The sequence below is a fragment of the Spinacia oleracea genome, chromosome 6 (genome assembly GCF_020520425.1).
Source record: "Spinacia oleracea cultivar Varoflay chromosome 6, BTI_SOV_V1, whole genome shotgun sequence".
NCBI lineage: Eukaryota > Viridiplantae > Streptophyta > Magnoliopsida > Caryophyllales > Amaranthaceae > Spinacia > Spinacia oleracea.
Genome location: NC_079492.1, coordinates 134048961 through 134067877, shown reverse-complemented (window position 1 = coordinate 134067877; position 18917 = coordinate 134048961). Strand labels below are relative to the sequence as shown.

The 18917-nt window shown below is 38.2% G+C and overlaps 1 protein-coding gene across 1 annotated transcript; it reads left to right on the top strand.

The window, feature by feature from the left end:
- The first annotated feature begins 1445 nt into the window (after window positions 1–1445).
- LOC110785332 (uncharacterized) lies at window positions 1446–17277 on the top strand. Its single transcript, XM_021989770.2, has 12 exons — window positions 1446–2817; window positions 6930–7019; window positions 7109–7345; window positions 7531–7752; window positions 7823–7931; window positions 8355–8570; window positions 15567–15628; window positions 15706–15794; window positions 15920–15993; window positions 16086–16126; window positions 16450–16492; window positions 16961–17277. Exons 1-12 carry the CDS (start codon window positions 1561–1563, stop codon window positions 16963–16965), a joined length of 2445 nt encoding a protein of 814 aa, XP_021845462.1. The 5' UTR covers window positions 1446–1560; the 3' UTR covers window positions 16966–17277.
- The last annotated feature ends 1640 nt before the right edge of the window (window positions 17278–18917 follow it).

Here is an 18917-nt window from a genome sequence, read left to right as displayed (position 1 = left end):
TCTCATATTTTTTTATTTCTCTCTCCTCGCCGGCGGAGGCCGATCTCTGGTCGCCGGCAGTGATCCGGAGGATCACTTAAATCAGATGCTGATGGTGGTCGACTTGGCTTCGCGGAGGGTGGTCGTTTTCCGGTGGCCACATTGGGAAGGTTGTCGATTCTCCGGTGGCGCGGAAGTTTCGCGGCGGTGTGTTGGCTGGGAGGGGGTTGTTGATGGCTGCGACAGTAGGGTGGTGGTTGCTGATGGATGCGACGGGGGTGGTGGAATCTGGGTGGTCTTTCGCATCCACGGATAGGTTTGCTGGCGCGGGTGGTTGCTCTTGTGTTGGCTGGGTCGGGTATTTTAGCCCAGCTCGATCCACCACTTGAGTTTCTGTGACATTAAGCAAATACTAAACTGCTCCCAGATCTCCCTTGAACTTGTAGCAACTCCGTACACAAGCTCGTGTCCTCAAGAATCCCAAACCAAATTTTTGATGGAATTCTCAACGGACTCCCGCGCTGAAAGAAAAGTTCCATTCCCCACAGGTTCATGGTTCGGTCCTCTCCACACTTCAATCTGTTCCTTCATAAGCGTAACTGGAATACATGGCACCAAGTCCTGATAAAAAATTTGGTGACAAACAACCAGAGATTCAGAGGAATTAACTAATCTGTCATTTGAAAAATTGGTTGTTGCCATTATTTTGTTGGTGTAGACTGTAGAGTGTACTTAGATGTTGCTGACTTGCTGGTATAGTACTTGGGACCCATTTGTTTCATAAATATTGAAGTGGTAAAATTGGGAACTTGACATGGAATTTGATCGGTAGCATTGCAACTGATTTGGTGGAGTTTTGGGAAAGAGCTAGAAGATTAGGATTGACGACAGGTAGCTCCTATAAGTTTAAAAGGTTAATACGAATGAAGTAAATCATTCATTCTAAGCGCCTGACCTGTAATTACTACACCAAAAAATCGCATTGATTTGGTGGTGGAGTTTTAAACTTGACTAATGCACTGATCGATATGTACACCAACAATATAATTCAATTCAATCAATTTCTTATTGGATTTGTTGTTTGATCATTTCAATTTTCTTTGATTATTACTTTTATTTTTGTTTTATGTTTAACTTTTAGGTTGATTAATTTGATTAATTAGGTGAACAATTTGTGGAAATCAAATTCTGCAGTTTAAAACCAGTTTGAGTATTTGGTGCAACTTAGTTTCAAAATAGGTGTATATTGTGCAATAGGTTTATAAATAGGGGTATTCTGTGAATTATAAACACGACTTAACGGAGGACTAACGGAAGGTCGGTTTAGGGGTATTTGGTGCAAACTTGGAAAAAAATAGGGGTATATTATGTGAATCGAAACACGCGAGGGTATTTGGTGCGTTTTTGCAAACCTCGGGGGTATTTCATGAAAAAACCGTTTATTTATTTCCTACTAAACAAACACCCCATAACTGGCTTGGTGGTCTAGTATTCCAGTTTGAGTTCCTCGTGGTAATATCCCTATTTCCAGAGATTTCCAACGACGGCACCTCTCTTCTTCGGTAAACCCCAAACAAACGGATGCCTCCGAAGAGGCGCTCCACCGCCCGGAAACTAGTCCCGCCGCCAACAAAACCCTCCAGTGTGACCGAACCTGCCGGAGAAGCTCCTCTTGGCAGCGTCGTTTTAGGCTCCTCTTCGGAATCCCTAATCGCCGGAAATCCGGAGCTTAAGAGAGAGAAAACTCCGCCACTTTCTCAAGCACAACAGCCGGAAACAGCCGTAAAACCTCAGGACGTCGTCGTTTCTGCTTCTGAGGAGCCTGTTAACGGAAAGGATAAGGTTGTTAGTGATAATAATCAGAGTAATTCTAATGATGGTGTTGGTAATGAGAAGGCGAAGAAGGTGGTGAAGAAAAAAGTTAAAGTTGTGAAGAAGGTGATTAAGAGGGTTCCTAAAAAGGTTGTAAAACCTGAAATTGATTCTAAAAGTGATCAACTTGATCAGGTTGATGGTAATGTCCATTCGATTTCGAACCTTGATTCGACGGTTTCGGGTGGCGTTGAAGAAGAGAATTTGAAGCCTGCTAGTGCTCAATTGAAGGCGGAGAATCATGATTCCATGTCAGGTGGTGTTACTTCCTCGATTTCTGCTGGTGTTGTTGACGACAAGGAATTGAAGCCTGCTAGTGCTAGTATTAGTGATTTGTTGAAGGCAGAAATTCATGATTTGATTTTGAACCGTAATTCGACAGTTTCAGCTGGTGTTGAAGATGAGGAATCGAAGTCTGCTAGTAATAATGTTCAATTGAAGGCGGAAAATCATGATTTAGTATGCAAGGAAGGGGAAGAGGAGAGCAAGGTGGAGGTTGATAAGAAGGATGATGTAGAACAAGTTCAAGCTGAGAATGCAGAAATGAAAGAAAGGGAATTGATGGAAGTTGATAATGTTCCCAACAATGTGGGCGGCGGGGAGGAGAGGGGTGGAGAATGTGGAAAGGAAGGTGAGGGTTTGGGTGTTGGCGAGGGCGGGAAGGAAGAGGGGATGGAAGGGGAGGAGGCGGCAGATGGACGAGGACAGGAGGCGGGAGAGGGGAAGTTGTTTAGAGGGGAATTGGAGGCTATGGAGCGAAGGAAGAGGCGAAAGAAGGAGATTTTTATTGGCAGGTTGGATAAGGATATCAAGGAGGAAGATATTAAGAAGGTTTTTGCAGAAGTTGGTAAGATTGTGGACTTGAGGTTGATTTTGAATAGTAAGACTGGAAAGAAATTTGCTTTTCTAAGGTATGAATCGGCAGAAGAGGCGAAAAGAGCACTAGAAAAGTTTGCCAAAGTTGAGGTATTTGTTGTTGTTGAGGTTTTCCTTGTTTATTTGATTCATGTGCTGTTTTGTTGCTTAATGGAGTGAAGGTGTTGTGTGGTTCAATTTCAGGTAGCTTTTCAATGAGATTTTTTGAACTATCTATTTAATTGTTGTCTTATTTGCTTATGATTAGAAACTAATCAATGGTTCAACTATGTCGATTCTATTATGCGTTTAGAATCATATCATGGCTCTTGACCTTGGGTATTGTAAATATTATGGTCCTATTTATTAGCTGAATTGTACATATATTGGTCCTATTTATTAGCTGTATGTTTGATGGATCCAGGATTAGACTATCTGTTAAATGAGTGGAAATTCTGGTGCTCACTGAACTCTAATTTTGCATGAAACATCATTCTACAATTATGATAAAAAAAATCCAATATTTAGGCTCAATTTTTTATTGGCTATAGTCAATGACATTGAGTTCATAATTTAAAACAGATTATACTGGAAAAACTCGAAACTTGTTTATGCACAATTGTACATTCTCCGTTATGTCAAACATCTCTCCTTATTTACAAATGTTCCTAAATAGTCGTCCACTTTCCTTTTGTCATGGCCGCTCCACCGCTTACATCCGTGAAGTAAATATAATGTGATCCCATACTTCATATTATCATGATGTCTTTTGTTCAAACTTGTTTCGTACAGTGTAATTCAGGATGTGAGATTAGGATGATAATTAATATGACTAATAAAATAATAATTAAAAATTACTGCAAGATTAAAAAATTGATTGTCAAAACTCAATATCATTATAGGGTTATGTAATGATGTTGAATTTTGATAATTAATTTTTTAATCTTGCAGTAATTTTTAGAAGACATTAGTCGTATCAATTATCATCCTAATCTCATATATGACATTTATTTATGTTTAATTAAAAACTCAAACGTAGAAGGTAATCATTAGAAAAGGTGAAATTTTTAGCTGAAAGCACAGTAATGGGAAGAGAAAATTGCTTGGAAGACAGAAGAAATTGAGGTCTAGAGAAGGGAGGACTAGCAGGTTTAGGGCTGAAATGGACTGGAATTTGTGTACAAAAGCTAAGGCAAAGTTAAATGGCATACTTTTCAGAGTAGTCAATGCCATAGCCAAAAAAATCTACACAAAGAACTAAATTCCAGGGGGACTAGTGTATTTAATCTTCTAATACAACACAAAGTAGCTGTATGGATTTGCTGATAAGTGAGATTACAAATCATGTGAAGTTAAGCAAGGATTTATAGGGAGTAGAAGACCATTAAAAAGGAAATGCAGCAGCCTACTAGGAATTCAAGTTCAATGTAATTCCAAACTGCCAAAACTAGGTTTTTTTTTTGAAAGAATACTAAGGAATTTTAAAACCGAAACACATTTTTGGTACTACCTCTGTTCTTTTTTCTTCTACTCAGTACACACAAAGTTTAAGGAGAATGGAGGAAAGGACCACCCATGTGGAGTAGTTCTACCTTTCCAAAGGACAGAGAAAAACTAAAGTATTATCAAAGTGTTTAAATTAGTCTCATGCAGGATCAAGGTAGTCTAAAAGGAGGGACGTACCGTTACTTTAAAAGGAATACAGAGAGAGTTAGTAAATCTTCAAGGAACGACGAAAATGGAAAGTGAGTAGAACATAAAAGAATAGAGGGAGTAAAACCCAAAATAGGCGTTTTATTTTGCATCTTTGACCATTGTAGTTGTGTGTCATTACTTCTATAGAATGCTATGGAGTTTGAGTATTGAATCATAACCAGCAAAACCTAATCCAGGAGTTCTATCCGATGTCAACGAACCTGGACCATTCTTTTTTGTTCTCGACTTTCATTTTGAGACCAAGAACATTAAATTAGTTGTCTCTATGGTTCAGATTAGTATACCAGACTAGTATAAAGCAACAAACAATAGGAAGAGAAAATATCATTTCCACCTAAGAAGTAAAACTATTACATTCTATATTTCGAGGTAGGAACCAAGACCTTGCACTCTGCGGGATGAGGATAGAGAAGGGCAGGGATAGGAAGAATTAGTAATAAACCCAAGAAAAGAACCCAACAACCATGAACTTACCTACCTGTGATTTTTGTGTATTAGTTTGAATTGTGAAACAATAGGCTGAGTACATTTAAAGGGTTTGATGTTCCCATCCCCCCATCTTTTCAATTACAAAGTCTAACAGCTTCTAATGAAGTTGTCGTTATGTATAAGTAAAAATTGAAATTGAATTGAGGAATTGGCAGGCATTTTATATTATTCATTATTTGCCAATTGGGTTCTAGATATTAAGAAACTATTATTGGGCTATTAGTTAAGGAGCCATTTATTCGGGAAGATTTATCCATTGAAGTAACTTAAATTTGCTGAAGAGAAACGACCGTTTTGTCCCTCAAGTCTTACGCCGCTTCAAAATCATCAGTCACCATAAAATAAGAAGAGACATTGCAGTTTCCTGTAAATGTCATGGACAGGAAAAGGGATAGTTCACTTGCAGCGTGCTGCGTGTTTTGGTATCATTGAAGAGAAAGGAAAAGCAGGGCACATTTTTTTTTTTTTCTGGTGCTCCTACTTTAAATGCTATTTCAATTTTTCTCTTGGCGAACGAAATATGAGCTATAACTATAGCTTAGTAGTAGGAATGCTAGTCTGGTATAAGGTTCAAGGAACTGTGTGGTTTTTCTTTCTCCCTCTGGGAGGAAGCACAACTATCCAAATACCACGCCACTATGTCATATGCCAAGTCATTTGTTGTGATGTTGTGGCAACCTAGAGTTATTGAGGCTACACGTGAGGAAGTCCTTTAAACATATAGTATAGATTGTTGGAGTTTTGTGTGATGATGCATTGATGCACAGGAGAGAACAACTCCTAGAACAATTATGGAGATTATGTTGGAACCTCATGGTTACGTCCCCCACCCCCCGAACAAAAAAAGAAAAAAAGGAAAGAAAGGGATAACAGAGGTTTATGTTTCAAATAGACAGGTTGTAGGTGTAAGTTGCCTCCTGAAATTGAAGAACTCCTGAAATGGAAGTGTTTGGAACTGAGCAATAGTTTCCTAGCATTCTCTTTTTGTTGGGATGTTGTTTGAAATTATGGTTCATAAATGTCTTCTAAATGATATACAAGTACTCCTGCACTGCTATTCTGGACTTATAAGAGATTAATAGGACAACTGCTGCTTTAGAAAAATCATGTCACTGGATATGATGGTTTTGTTTTTAAAAAAATTAGGTTTTCTTATATTTGAAACATCTTTGAGGATGGAAATGCTTGTGACAAATAGTGCTACTTTTTCCATATAATGACCTCCACCTTTGGTGTTCCTGATTTTTTTTTGGTTGGATTCGTGTTCCTGATTGATTGTCCTGATTATGGATCATTGTTCTATGCATTTGTGAGACTGCTTCTATCCTGGGACCTTTCAACATTGTTTCAGTTCGAGTCTTGCTAGGCTCAGTGTGTGATCAGTGATGGTCTTTGTACCTCAAGGCAAGATGATTATAATGAAGTGCGATTGAGTTTCCATGTGGCATTTCAAGGTGGAGAGGCACACTTTAAAGTCTCTATAGTCATTTTCTCCCTGTGTCTGGATTTGACCATCCTAGATGAAAAGTCAAAAGTAAAATTTTATAAACTTTGAACTTGAAAACATACTAGTTGGACCGCCTTTAAGAAATAGTTTCAATAGGTCCCTCCGTCCCAATTTATATTATTAACCACTATATTTTGTGATAAATAGTCAAAGATTGTTATTAATATATTATGTACTGCAAACAGTAAAAACGGATAGTCTAACGTGAATAAAGGGAGTAAATCAATTCCATTTGAGTTCTTAGTAAGAAAATCTAATTGTGGAATTATGTAAAACTAGTGGCTATACAAATGATAATTTATTTTGTTATGTGTGTTTAACACTTGTGCTTGGTTGTGGGCCACTGCCACTTACCTTATGCCTAGATTGTAGTAACCCTATCACCACAGTTCACATGATGCCTTTAAGAGCAGTGTTTTTGTCAGTTATGTTTGTGTACAATATTGAACATATTTCTCTTTTGTGTGATTTCTAACTGCTTTCATTTTTGTTCTTTAAATTCATGCAACAGATTTGTGGCAAGGAGTGTGGTGCAACCCCTGTTGAGGGTAATGATACCATTTTTCTTGGTAACATCGACAAGAAATGGAAGCATGAGGATGTTAGTCTCTCACTCTCTTTCCCATTTTAAAATCTAAAAGTAGCACCATATCCAGGATGGCTTCACTAATTAAATTTATGTTTGGGTAGATTGTCAGATTGTTAAACAAGATTGGAATTGGAAAAATAGATAATGTCACAGTTATGACTGATCCAAATAACAGCAAATGCAATCGTGGGTTTGCATTTGTTGAATTTGTAACCATCAATGATGCTCAGCTTGCTTATACAAAACTTCAAGAGAGAGATGCTTTCGGAACCGGTCAGAAAGTGAACGTTGCTTGGGCTGAACCTTTGAAGGAGCTTGATGAAGAAGAAATGCTAAAGGTATATGTTATGTCAAATTTATTGATGTTTGGCATGGTGACCAGTTCCAAAGTTGAGCGTTTTAGATTTTCATTAACATTTTTTTAAGAATATTTTTGAGGGCTTTGGTTTCATATTTAATGGATATTTAAGGGAGCTCCTTGGAATTGAGCGTGACAGTTTGTGGTGCAATCAACACATTGCAGGTACAAACAGTGTTTGCAGAGTTCCTACCTTCATCTTGGGATGAAGGGAAACTGAGAGATACTTTTAAGAAGTTTGGGGAGATAGATGATATTGTTCTTTCTCGGAATTTACAAACATCCAAGAGAAAGGACTTTGCGTTTATTAGCTTTAAAACTCGGGAAGCTGCTGTCAAATGCATCGAATCATTTAGTCATGCGATAAGCGATGAAGATGGAACCAAGGTCGGCTTCTTATTCATACAGTTTGTAAATGCTGACATCAATATCTGGACTTAACTAACTGTGTTTTTAGGTAAATGTGAAAGTCTCCCTTGCTAAACCAAAGCCAAAGAGGAAAAACGTACCAGCTGCAAAACCTTTTGCCATGAACGGTCCCCAAGCTAAGCCAAAAGCCAGTCACAGTGAGTAATATTGTGCTTACAGTCAATAATTTCTCAGAAGTAACTACGGCAGAGGACTTGGTTGCAGCCACTATATTTTGACCGAAAACTGCTTTCAGTGATTGATTTACTCATTGCAATTTGAAGTATTTTATTTATTTATAAAAGTTTGCTTCATCCTGCTTATTTTATCCCTAACACGCATACCCTTATGTGCTTGTTATGCGTGTATATCTTCCTGTACAATGTGCTATAAGATAGACATTCACTATTAACCAATGGTGTTTTTCTTGGGATGAAGAATGTATGTGTGATTTTGAGTATCTTATACCCTTACGTCTTTGTCATGTGTGTACATCTTGCTGTACCATGTGTTATAAGATACACAATCACTATTCACAACTAACCAATGCTGTTTCTGGCGGATTTGTTGACTCTATACAGGTAAAGTTAGGCCAAGTGAGCCAAGAAACTGGACACAGCCAAGTGTACCTCGTTACGGTATGCAAATTCCTGAGAAGTCTTCTACAAGCTGGACACAACCAAGTGTACCTCGTTATGGTATTCGAATTCCGGAGAAGTCTTCTACAAACGTGGAATTAGTACATTTATTGAGGGAGCAAGCTTCATGGAGGTCGCAACATGCGAGCCTAAGCAACAGTAATGACATTCTTTCTTTGGTTGCATTATAGAAAATATGCATTGCATGTTTAGCTCAGGATATGCTGGGACTTTTTTTCTGGCATTGATCAATTTTCTTTTGTGTGTTAAATAAATACTATTTTTCTAAGAGTTGATGTCGGCTGCATGATTTTTCTCTAGCATGAAGGATTTATGTGAGAGAAATCTTGCCACACAAAATTCTCTTGTAAAACCACAAGGTATGAACCCAAAGGAGATCGAAGATGAATAAAAAGTTATATTAAACAAGAAGCAAACAAACAAAAAAGTGAGCCACTAATCATAAGCAAATGTTTTAATAGAGAAGTATATGAATATAAACAATATGTTTGTTACACCTTTTCTTCACAGCTTCTTTGCTTGAGCATCTATCATGTATCTCTTGAAGCATGCAGTTTCAGATTTCAGGAAACCAATGGATGCTCACATGGGTGGGTGAATACCCTTTGCGTAGAGAAATTTTGGTTAACTTGTCCTGCTGGTGTACACTCTTGTTTGGTCTAGTCAATCTTGTCATATATGAAACATTGATATTTTCAGTGGGAGAAAATTCTTTCTCACTAATGCTGATCTTTACTAGTAGGATATTTGATGATGGTTGAGTCTACCTGGTGATCTATCATTGATAATAAAAGATGTTAATTAAAATGGCTTGCTGAGAGCACTCATGCCCCATGCATGCGTCGTTTGGTTTATATATTCATCATCTATTGAAACCTACTTGGGATCCGATGTCTGGGTCTTGGTGTCTTTCTGATCCCAAACTTGTCTCTTTCCCATTGACCTAGTTTCAGGTCAGTGTTATGGGCTGTTGGGTACTTCATTTAACGATAAATTAAATCCTTCCCCTCATTTGACAATATATCCTTATATCTTGCCTGATTATTGATCAGACTTCTGTCATGATAATATCTCGTCCTCCATTTCACTAGCCCAAGCAAGCATGACTATCACGCCAACAGTTGATCCTCACTTTTTTAGGAGGTTATCATTAGATTCAAGAGTATCATGTATAAGGATAAAACTTTCACCTTAATGGTGGCGTAATGGTAGGTGTCTACTAGGAATCTAGGATGACTCATGGGCTCTATGCTTTGCTATTCTTCTCTTTGACTATTTTGACGGCGGTGTGCTCCGTTTGGACACTCATCTGCACATTTTTAATTTGATTAATTAGTGCATGAAAAGAGTTTTCCTTCTCCTCCCGCAATGGGTGCAGCACAACATGTATCTTAAGGGATAGAACTCAAAATGAAGACATGCTGACATTAGTTGCAGATATGAGGATAAGATAAGTTCCCTAGCTGTACGATACAGTTAAGATTATAGGGATTTTATACGAAGTTATCCACTTTACACTAGCTCCTATTTCTGTATTCCTCGTTAGGAATGTTTGGGATCTTCATTTATAGATGAATCCTCATGGTAGAAAAACAGATGAGCTCATTATGATTTTTGAGATTCTGTCAAATTAGCGGAGGTAGAGGATAGGACTGAGGATACAACGGGCACCTTTTCTTGCAAGTCTTTCTGGTTCTTCTTTCCTTTGCTACTGAGGACCCCCTTTTCTGGTCTATAGATTGATTTGGAAGGCCAAGTTTTTTCTGAAGGTGAGAGAATTTGTTGGGACCTTGGCATTAGGGAGAATGAACACTAATGATATGCTCTAAAGAAGAAGACTAGGTATGGCTATTTCGCGGGATATTGCATGTTGTTTTGTGCCAATACTGAGTCGTGCTCACACGTCTTCATTCATTGTGACATGGCAAGAATATTTGGAGGAGGCTTTTTGCTGTGCATGGGAACCGGGTTATCCCATGTATGATTTTGGATCTGCCACAAGTCCAATATGTAGGTTTTGGAAGGGCAAAGGAGAAGAAGATTTTGTGGTGAAATGCTTTTATGTGATTCTGTGGTGTTTGTGGTTGCAATTTTTCAAGGAACTGCTTTGAGGGCTGATCTGTTGTGCGATAGGATAAATTATTTAGCTTCTTTGTGGGCTTGTGGCTAAGGCAGCGGGGGAATTTCGAAGTTACTAAGTGGGGGAAGTGCAAAGAAATTGGGCTAATATGTATTCCGTAATTCTGATGTTATGAGCACTTGATTCTTGTACTTTCTGGTAGTTGCTGATTTATAAAATATTTTGTCTTCATAAAAAGAAAGGAATATAAGGATTTTAGAAGAAGTCAAGGGAGGCCAAAGATGATTTTGATGGAAGGAGTTAAAAATGATATGAAGGAAAAGGGTTTTTAAGAGAAAATAACACTAGATAGAATTGATTTGAGGAAGAGGACCTTTGTTGATAACCATAAGAGATAATTCTTGGACACTTGGTCGACCCATCCTTTTGGCATCAAGGCTTTCGCACTGTTGTTGAGTAAGTGTGCTGCCAGTTTGCATTGGAAAGTTAAGTTGCTTTTCTTGGGCATTTCTTGGATATAGGCTTTATCCATACAAGGCAGCTTAAACATATTCAATACTTTTTATGGCAGGACAGTGCATCATTTATAGGTTTTCCTCTTAATTCATCAGCTAACTATAAGGTGGCGTTTGGTTCGCACGGGGTAAAGGGAATAAAATCAACAAAGGGAAAGAAAGAGAATGGGAATAAATCCCTTTGATTAAAATGTTGTTTGAGTTATCATTTGTTAAATATTTCATATCTTTCCTTCTCTCACAATTGTTCCACCACATGAGTGCTGCCGCCGCCTTCTTCTCCCTCGCCGCCGCCCTGCCTCTTGTCCCTCGTCGCCGCTGCCTTCCCCTTCATTTCTCTCTTCACCTATTATTTTCTCACATTTTCATGGGCTATGCGTTGGTAGTTAGTCAGTAGTCACAACCACCACCTGCTGAATTTCCAAGATTCATCTTCTGTTGGAAGTTTATTGCTTTTGGGGTTAATCATCTCTGATTTTATTTGCTTAGTCCAAACCGCTGCAATTCCAGTGACGGAATAATCTTTAATTATCCGTTTGTAGGGAGGACCCTTTTTCAATCAATTAATTGTTCAACATAGTTGCAAAACAGTTAATGTCGGAATTGGTTCATGTTGTTTGTATCTTGATCTATGCGTGGGTGATTTTGGGTAGTTTCAGGTGGGCTTCTAGTGGTTGCGTGGGTGATTTTGGGTGGTTTCAGGCGGTTGTGAGTATGGTTGGGGTGCGCGATGCCGATGGCAGTCGCGGTGGGGGTTATTTGGCGGTGGGTACAGGTGACTTCGTCAAAGGGTGGAAGGTGGGGTGGGTCGACGGTGGAGGTGGTGGGTGGTCAATGATTTTGGGGGTGTTGGAGGAAAGGGAATGGAAAAATCTTTGGGGGGGGGGGGAGTAGGGTTTCAATTTAGAGGACTTAGGGGTAAGTGAGAAAGAAAAGAGGGTAAAGGGAATGACAAAAAAAGCCTAGTAAACAACAACAAAGGGAATCATATAAGTTAACTCCCTTACTCTTAGGGGCCGTTTGGTTTGTACGAGGTAAAGCGAATGAAATGAAGAAAGGTAAAGAAGGGAATGGAATGGTAACCCCTTTCTTATCGTATGTTGTTTGGAACTTTGGATTGACAAAAAAAGGCAGTTTGACATCAACTCATTTCTTTCTTTCTTCTCCCACAACGTCCTTCACCAGTCACCATCATCCATCTCTCTTCCTTCTTCACCACATGCTTCCCTCTTCTTTCTCTCACCAATAGCCTTCTCCTCCTTCCGTCAACAACAGCGAACCTTGTCGCCCTCCGTTCGTTGGATTTAGAGGTTTAATTCGTCCATGAAAACTCTAGATCTAGAGTTCATATGATCAAATTCGACCTACTAAACCGATAATTATAAATAGGAAGAAGTATTTTTTAAAAATTTTCACTCTTGGATTCCCTTTTTCTTTTGATTTTTGATGGTGTAAATGGTGGAAGCCGGGTTTTCATCTGGTGGTTGGTTGGTTTCGTGGTGGGAGGTGGTCACTTTGTGTGGTCGTTGGTATTGGTTTGGTCACTGGTAGTGTTTGTGGGGGTCCACTTTGTGGTGGTTGGAAGAGTGGTAGTGCTGGTGGTTGGGGTGGTGGATTGGGGAGGTGGTTGGGGACATGGTGGGGCTGGTAGGTTGGAGGTAGGTGGATGATGGCAGGTGGTACAAGATGCAAGATGCAGATGGCTATAGAGAAAGGGAATGGAAAAATCTAGGGGCGGTGGGGAATCACTGTAGAAGACTTTGGGGGAAAGAAGAGGTGAAAGGGAATGATAGATTTTACTTAACAAACAACCACCAAGGGAAAGAAGTGGGTTGATTCTCTTACCCTTTCCTGAAGACCCCCAACCAAACGCCCCCTAAATGTAATGGGAATCTTGGGGTGGGTACCTGACTCCATTGATTCTTTACGTCTGCTCTTGGATCCTGAGATCTGGACATTCAGATGTAGATCCAGTCAGCAGGTCAATCGATCCATATATATTCCAAAATAAGTGAAGTAAATTGTTTCAAAACTTTGTTGAGTTGAAAAATATGTATGATGTTAGTTGTCCTCGTCAGTTACAGATGACGTGATGGACGTTGGCAAACCCAAAATGTGCTGACAGGATTAAGGTCCCCATTGTACTCAAAGCAATGGTGTTTGCCAACACTAGCTGTTTGCATCAAAGAAAGCTGTGGTGTTTCAGTTAGTTACTTGTAAGCGATTCTGAGTTCTTAAGGTGTTAGATTGACCAGCCAACCCAAAATTTTTGAGTAGCGAGCTTTTTGTAAATAGCTTTTAGACACAAGGCCCTTATCCAATAAGCTTTTACCAAATAGTAGCCTGTTTAGTAGGTCAAACCTTTTATCCTTTCCAAATAGGTACGAGCTGTCCAAAAAACATTTACTCAAACACGTTGATATGTGTAAAGATGCATTGCATATGCGTGTCAGTAATGTAATCAATCTCCTCAAAAAAATAAAAAATGTAAATGTAGTTAACCAATAACTATTCCAAAAACATCTTCCATTTTACCAATCCTAACTTTTGGCACAATTTTAAAAATATTATATGCTCTGGCGAGCATGAGGTTAATCTAGGTCTGGAAAATCAGACATAGATCAAAATTCTATCTGGATCACCTCATTCTGATACCCATTTGACGTCAGGTCTATCATTCCAGTATCTGAGAAATACGTGTAATCGAATGAACAGATTTAAGATCCACTACAATTATCCAGGTACTTTAGCTGATGGTCCAAATTGCTTATGAGGGAATGAGGTTAAGAGTCACAAGATGAAGAGGCACATAAAGATGAACTAGAAGAACCGTGTTCAGGACTTATCTGGAAGGCCTCTCTGATGCTGAAGTAAAACAAGCGTAATTTAGTGAAAGGAGTGATTTAGGGGTTGATCAGAATCAAGGTGAAGAGTTTAGATGGACCTGATAGAGCTACAAGGTCTGGTAGGGTGTACCGTGTACCCTTACCACGGTGATGATGTCGTCCAAAGATGTGAACATCATTTTAGACTTTAGGTTTTGGCCTGGCTTAGACTCACTTGGCAAGGCAAGTCTGCGTTTTCATCTGGTGTTACTTGGGTTGAAGATACTTAGTTTGCTAAATATCCTTTGTTTCTTTCGTAGGTGCCCATGTGGTTTTACCATATTTATTAAAGTGGGTAATACACATGGGCTAAATATAAAGTTTACTTTCAGTAGTTCGGTTCATTCCTTTTCTTTATGGTCCATGAGAGGTACCCTGCTGTGTTAGCTACTGCGTAATTAAATGGTCTGTAATGGTTCTTAGTTAAGCTAATTAGATACTAGGCTGATTTGTTTAGATCACTAGTTAATCATAGACAAATAGGCGTGCAATAGCTTCTGAGTTGTTCTCGAATCCTCGTTGGAGTAGGAAACAACTTTTCTATAAATAAAGTTATGCAGCCTAATAATCAGGTTTGACATCATGGAACAGACTTGCGTGTTTAGCTTTAAGCTTAAGCATTGAGATTGATTCTGGAGTGAATTCAGCGTTAGAGTTTTGTTTCTCCTTCATCAAAGGTTTAGAGTTTGTTACGAACTTGTGTCCCTAATATGTCACTACCCCATTCACCATTAAAACAGATTCCAATTCATGCATTCAAACTTCAGAACACAGTTAAAGAAGGCTTTTAGGATCCAGACTTTTTCTAATGGTTACTGTTTTAAGCAAAACTTCAGTAAAGGATCATCTCCATTCTTATAGGTGTATAGAAAGTTTCAGAAATTGTCTAGAATTATTTCCTTGGTTGTAATATAAATATCATGGGATAACTTGGTAATGTAACGCATTCAGCATTCCTACCATTTGGACCTGCTGAAGTGCTGAGTGGATGTTACTCTCATATTGACATAGTTCTGGTGTCAGGCTTAGACAATGATTTAACCCAACCCGAACTAGTCATTGTTAACAGAAAATGCTAACAACCAGCTGACCAATATCTGGATTAAGCACAAAAATTGTTGTGCCTCCCGTTTCTAACAGATGTAGAAATTTCATGAATGATAAAGCCTCTTAGTCAAATTCAATTGAGGAGCAAATTAACCAAAGAAATCTATATAATTTTTCATTTTTTAAATTCAAAGGAATTATTATGAACTTTGTAACCTTGTTTATGACAAGGAAAAGGAAATGTAATATAGCAACCTAAGGGTGAGGGCTGTCATATGCAGCAGCTTTTCTTGTGGAGGTTGATGCTATATGGATGGTAACGATTCAGCTAACCACCCATACCTTGGTGGTTTTTTTAGGTGGCAAAGCTTGGCGGGGAGGGGGGGGGGGGGGGGGGCGGAGGTGACCAAATCTGGTAGGCTAATGATTAACTCCCTATCTAGGGTTTCTTTAGTGTAAAATAATGACTTGTACACCTGCGTTTTTTCCGTTTTAGATTTGTCTCCTCCTTGTGATGAATCTTGAGCATTCCTCTCTGATTGTCTCCTTGGTATCGCATGAAAATGAACTTGGAAGTAGTCTACTTTAACTCTTTATTTATTTTCAGGTCCCATGGATATTCGCTACTCTAACCCCTTATCTGGAAGAAAACGTCAATTTTCTGTCTTGGTAAGTGTTGTTAACTTGTAGCTGCTTTTTGGTTCTTGTTGCCTTTTCTAATATGTCCTTTCTTTTTATTCTACTAGGAAACTGATCCACTGTATGGAGACTCAAACAGATACCCAGATTACCCACAATATCGATTGGATGCTCCTTATTCTGTTGCGAGCTCTAGGTAGTTTGCTGTTCGACTTTTAACTCTTCTTTTTTTCTTTTTCTTTTTTTTTATTGTTACTGTTAGTATTATCATCATATTCTTTTATGCTTTGTGTCACTATAGCTGCTTGTTGCTTCTTTCAGTCACAATATCACTCCTCCTAGTGGTCTTTCAAACCCCATAGCTTATCAGCAGCAGCATAGTGCGTACCCTTCTGGTAAGTTGACTTGCCATTTTCAACTATTTGATTGAATGAATTTCCTCTTTATAGGAATAAACTAATCTGTGTTTTTCACTTTTGCACATCAGGATCACTTTATGGAGCCAGAAATTATGCAAGCAATGCTGAGGTATGTTGGACACCATTGAATTATATATAGGTTACTAGCAGTTGTATTTTGTTTTCTTACAATGCAACCTTATTGCTGTCTTAAATATTTGGCTCTAGCGAAAAAAGAACACCACAATTTTCTACGAAGTATTATTTTTGACACTGCCCGTCAGGTCATTAATCACTTTCACCCCCCCCCCCCCCCCTCCCCGTCCTCAAAAGAAATAGAAAAACAATCTTTATAGTAGGTAGCTTATGTTATTGTCTACATGGAGCACTTAAGCTCACGCCTTATTGTGTAATGTGTTCCTGACATGCTTTTACTGTTTCCTGTTTTTGCAGATCAGAGATAAAGCGCATGAAAGTAGTTTCCCTTATCGGCGATGTAAGTAATTGAACTTTGGAAGGGCTAAAACATTTATACTCCCTACTCCCCCATGTTGGTAAATCTTGTTGCATGAATAGTATTTATTTACTTTCCTGATTAGGTTATGTGCTTGTGTAAAATTTTCACGCTGTTACTGTGGTGTTAAGAAAACTTCTTACTTGCAATGACATTTCCTATAGGATATATCCGATCCTTGTATCCTGTTTACATTGTTCTATTTTTCTTTACAGAAACATTTCCAAAGCTCTTAATTCAAGGGGCTTCTGCCCAGGTTTTATTGCCTTGGTTTTACTATATGTGAATTTGGTGGCGTTTTCATTTTTTTTAATATCTTTTTAAAAACAGATGTGAAGTTCAATGTTTTTCATGATAAATTTGCTAAAATTTCTTTATATTGGTCTTGATTTACTTGAAGCATATTATATATTCAAGAGATATCATGTTTACACAAAAGCCTTTTAACAGATTGAGAGATGGAGGACTGATGAAGAGAAACACAATTTTCCAGTGACGCAACAAGCTGGTATGGAGTGGTACCAGAAATGGCGAGCCACCAGTTGGTATCATTCTCAAGCGGTAACTTTATTTAGTTTTTTCCTTGTGATGTAATTTCTCCAAACTAGGCTGTTAGAAACTTAGAGCTTGCCTTAGTTGAACATCCACAGTTTTTTCATAGTACACTGATATGAAACAATTCATCCTAGCTTGTCCTTAAGATGTTAAATTCACATGTCTCAAACTTTCATCCAAGATATTTTGATGGTGTAATTATAATTCAAGCACCCAAAGATCCAATTACATAACGAATAACCGTCTCAACTGGCAAAGAACCCCAGTTTGTGGACTATGTCAATGCAACATACCCCAGATGACCCAATCGATAAGCCAAAGAGGAAAACTGTACTTGCAGCTAAGCATCATAAGCATCATGTTGGTCACTAGCCCTCTTCAACTCTTCAGCCCTTACTTTGCCCCTTAACCAGCTCTCAAAACTCTTATGTTTGATAACCATCCAATGTTAGCCAACTAAATTTTGATCAAGTTACCTGTTGATTACTCTTATAACATAAGTACTATGGAGTATCAATTATCTGATACCAACTCTTTGCAGTGTAAGTGAACATGGTGTATCTGTCAAAGATGAGGTGAGGGACAAAATTTTCATTTCTTATGGAGTATCCAACAGGTAGTATACTTTTATTCAGTTTTCAGCAAGTAAACACAAGGCCAAGCAAACAAAAACTACCATTTTTATTTTAATTATGGAGTATGATATTCTTACTTGAGTTGCCAGTTTTATTCCAAATAGCGAAAACATTCTCCTTGGCACATACAGTTAGTCAGTCCCTAAAACATTCTAAACTGTAAACACAATCCTTTGCGATTTCCAAAATCCAGTGTTTATACCAAATGGAGAAAACATTCTCCTTGGCATATATAGGTAGACTGTCCGTTGCAATTTCCAAAACATTCTAAACTGTGAACATAATCCTTTGCAATTTTCAAAACGAAAACATTGGGTGGCATCAAAATCTGCAGGGCCTGAACCCAGAAAAGTTATGTAAAAAGCTGAAAAGTACATTGAGCAATCTTTCTGAAGCTAGTCAAACTCATTTTTCATAGCGACTCAACCTATAAAGTCCACAACAAAGGTATTTGGTAAACTGCATACTTTTTAACCATTTATAACCAGAGAGTTTAATTCTGCCTTGATGATACCAAGCAATCTAAAATGTGTTGTAATCTCCTAAATATATCTCTTGTGCTATTGATTTCATAATACGCGATGATACATCCCAAAAGTAGGAATCCTCGTCAGCGGCACGGTTAGTTTTCCTATTTGCATGCTCCAGCCTCCAGCTTGAAATGTTCAATCCCACATGTAGGTTCCGTTAGTGCATAATCAGATTTAAATTAATATCACAAACATATTCCTGAAACATTTATCTACACTGTCTGCTTTGAATCTGATTATCTGAATGTATAATGACTTTTGACCACCCTTGCTGTTTCACAAATTTTAGCCCTTCCAATTCAAATGGCAACAGATCTGACTCTACATTTCCTTTGTAACCTGCCAGCCATTGCCCATTATTGTTCCTGAATTCAATTCGAACTGGACAATTACTACCTTTTCAACGCTTACTGATGCCGATTACTACCCCATGTCCTTTTCCTATTATCTATACTACTCCCTACGTCTCTTTTTGTATTTTACGTTTTGTATTTTTCACGCGTTTTAACGAATAATTAAATTGCATCGAGATTCCTCAATTTTTTTTATTTAAACAAGATAAATTACGTTTATTTATAATGTTTTTACTTTTATCAAAATTCTAATATTGGGAAATGAAAAAAAATTTAATGTCCCAATGAAAAAGTGTGAGAAATTAAATGGCCCAATGAATTTAATTGGTTAAAA

Bases quoted from the DNA above. Each gene is read 5' to 3' on its own strand.
- LOC110785332 (XM_021989770.2), top strand. From the start codon at position 1,561: ATGCCTCCGAAGAGGCGCTCCACCGCCCGGAAACTAGTCCCGCCGCCA. The intron at 7,753-7,822 runs GTCGGCTTCTTA...CTGTGTTTTTAG, and splicing joins GCGATGAAGATGGAACCAAG to GTAAATGTGAAAGTCTCCCT. The intron at 15,629-15,705 runs GTAAGTGTTGTT...TTATTCTACTAG, and splicing joins AACGTCAATTTTCTGTCTTG to GAAACTGATCCACTGTATGG.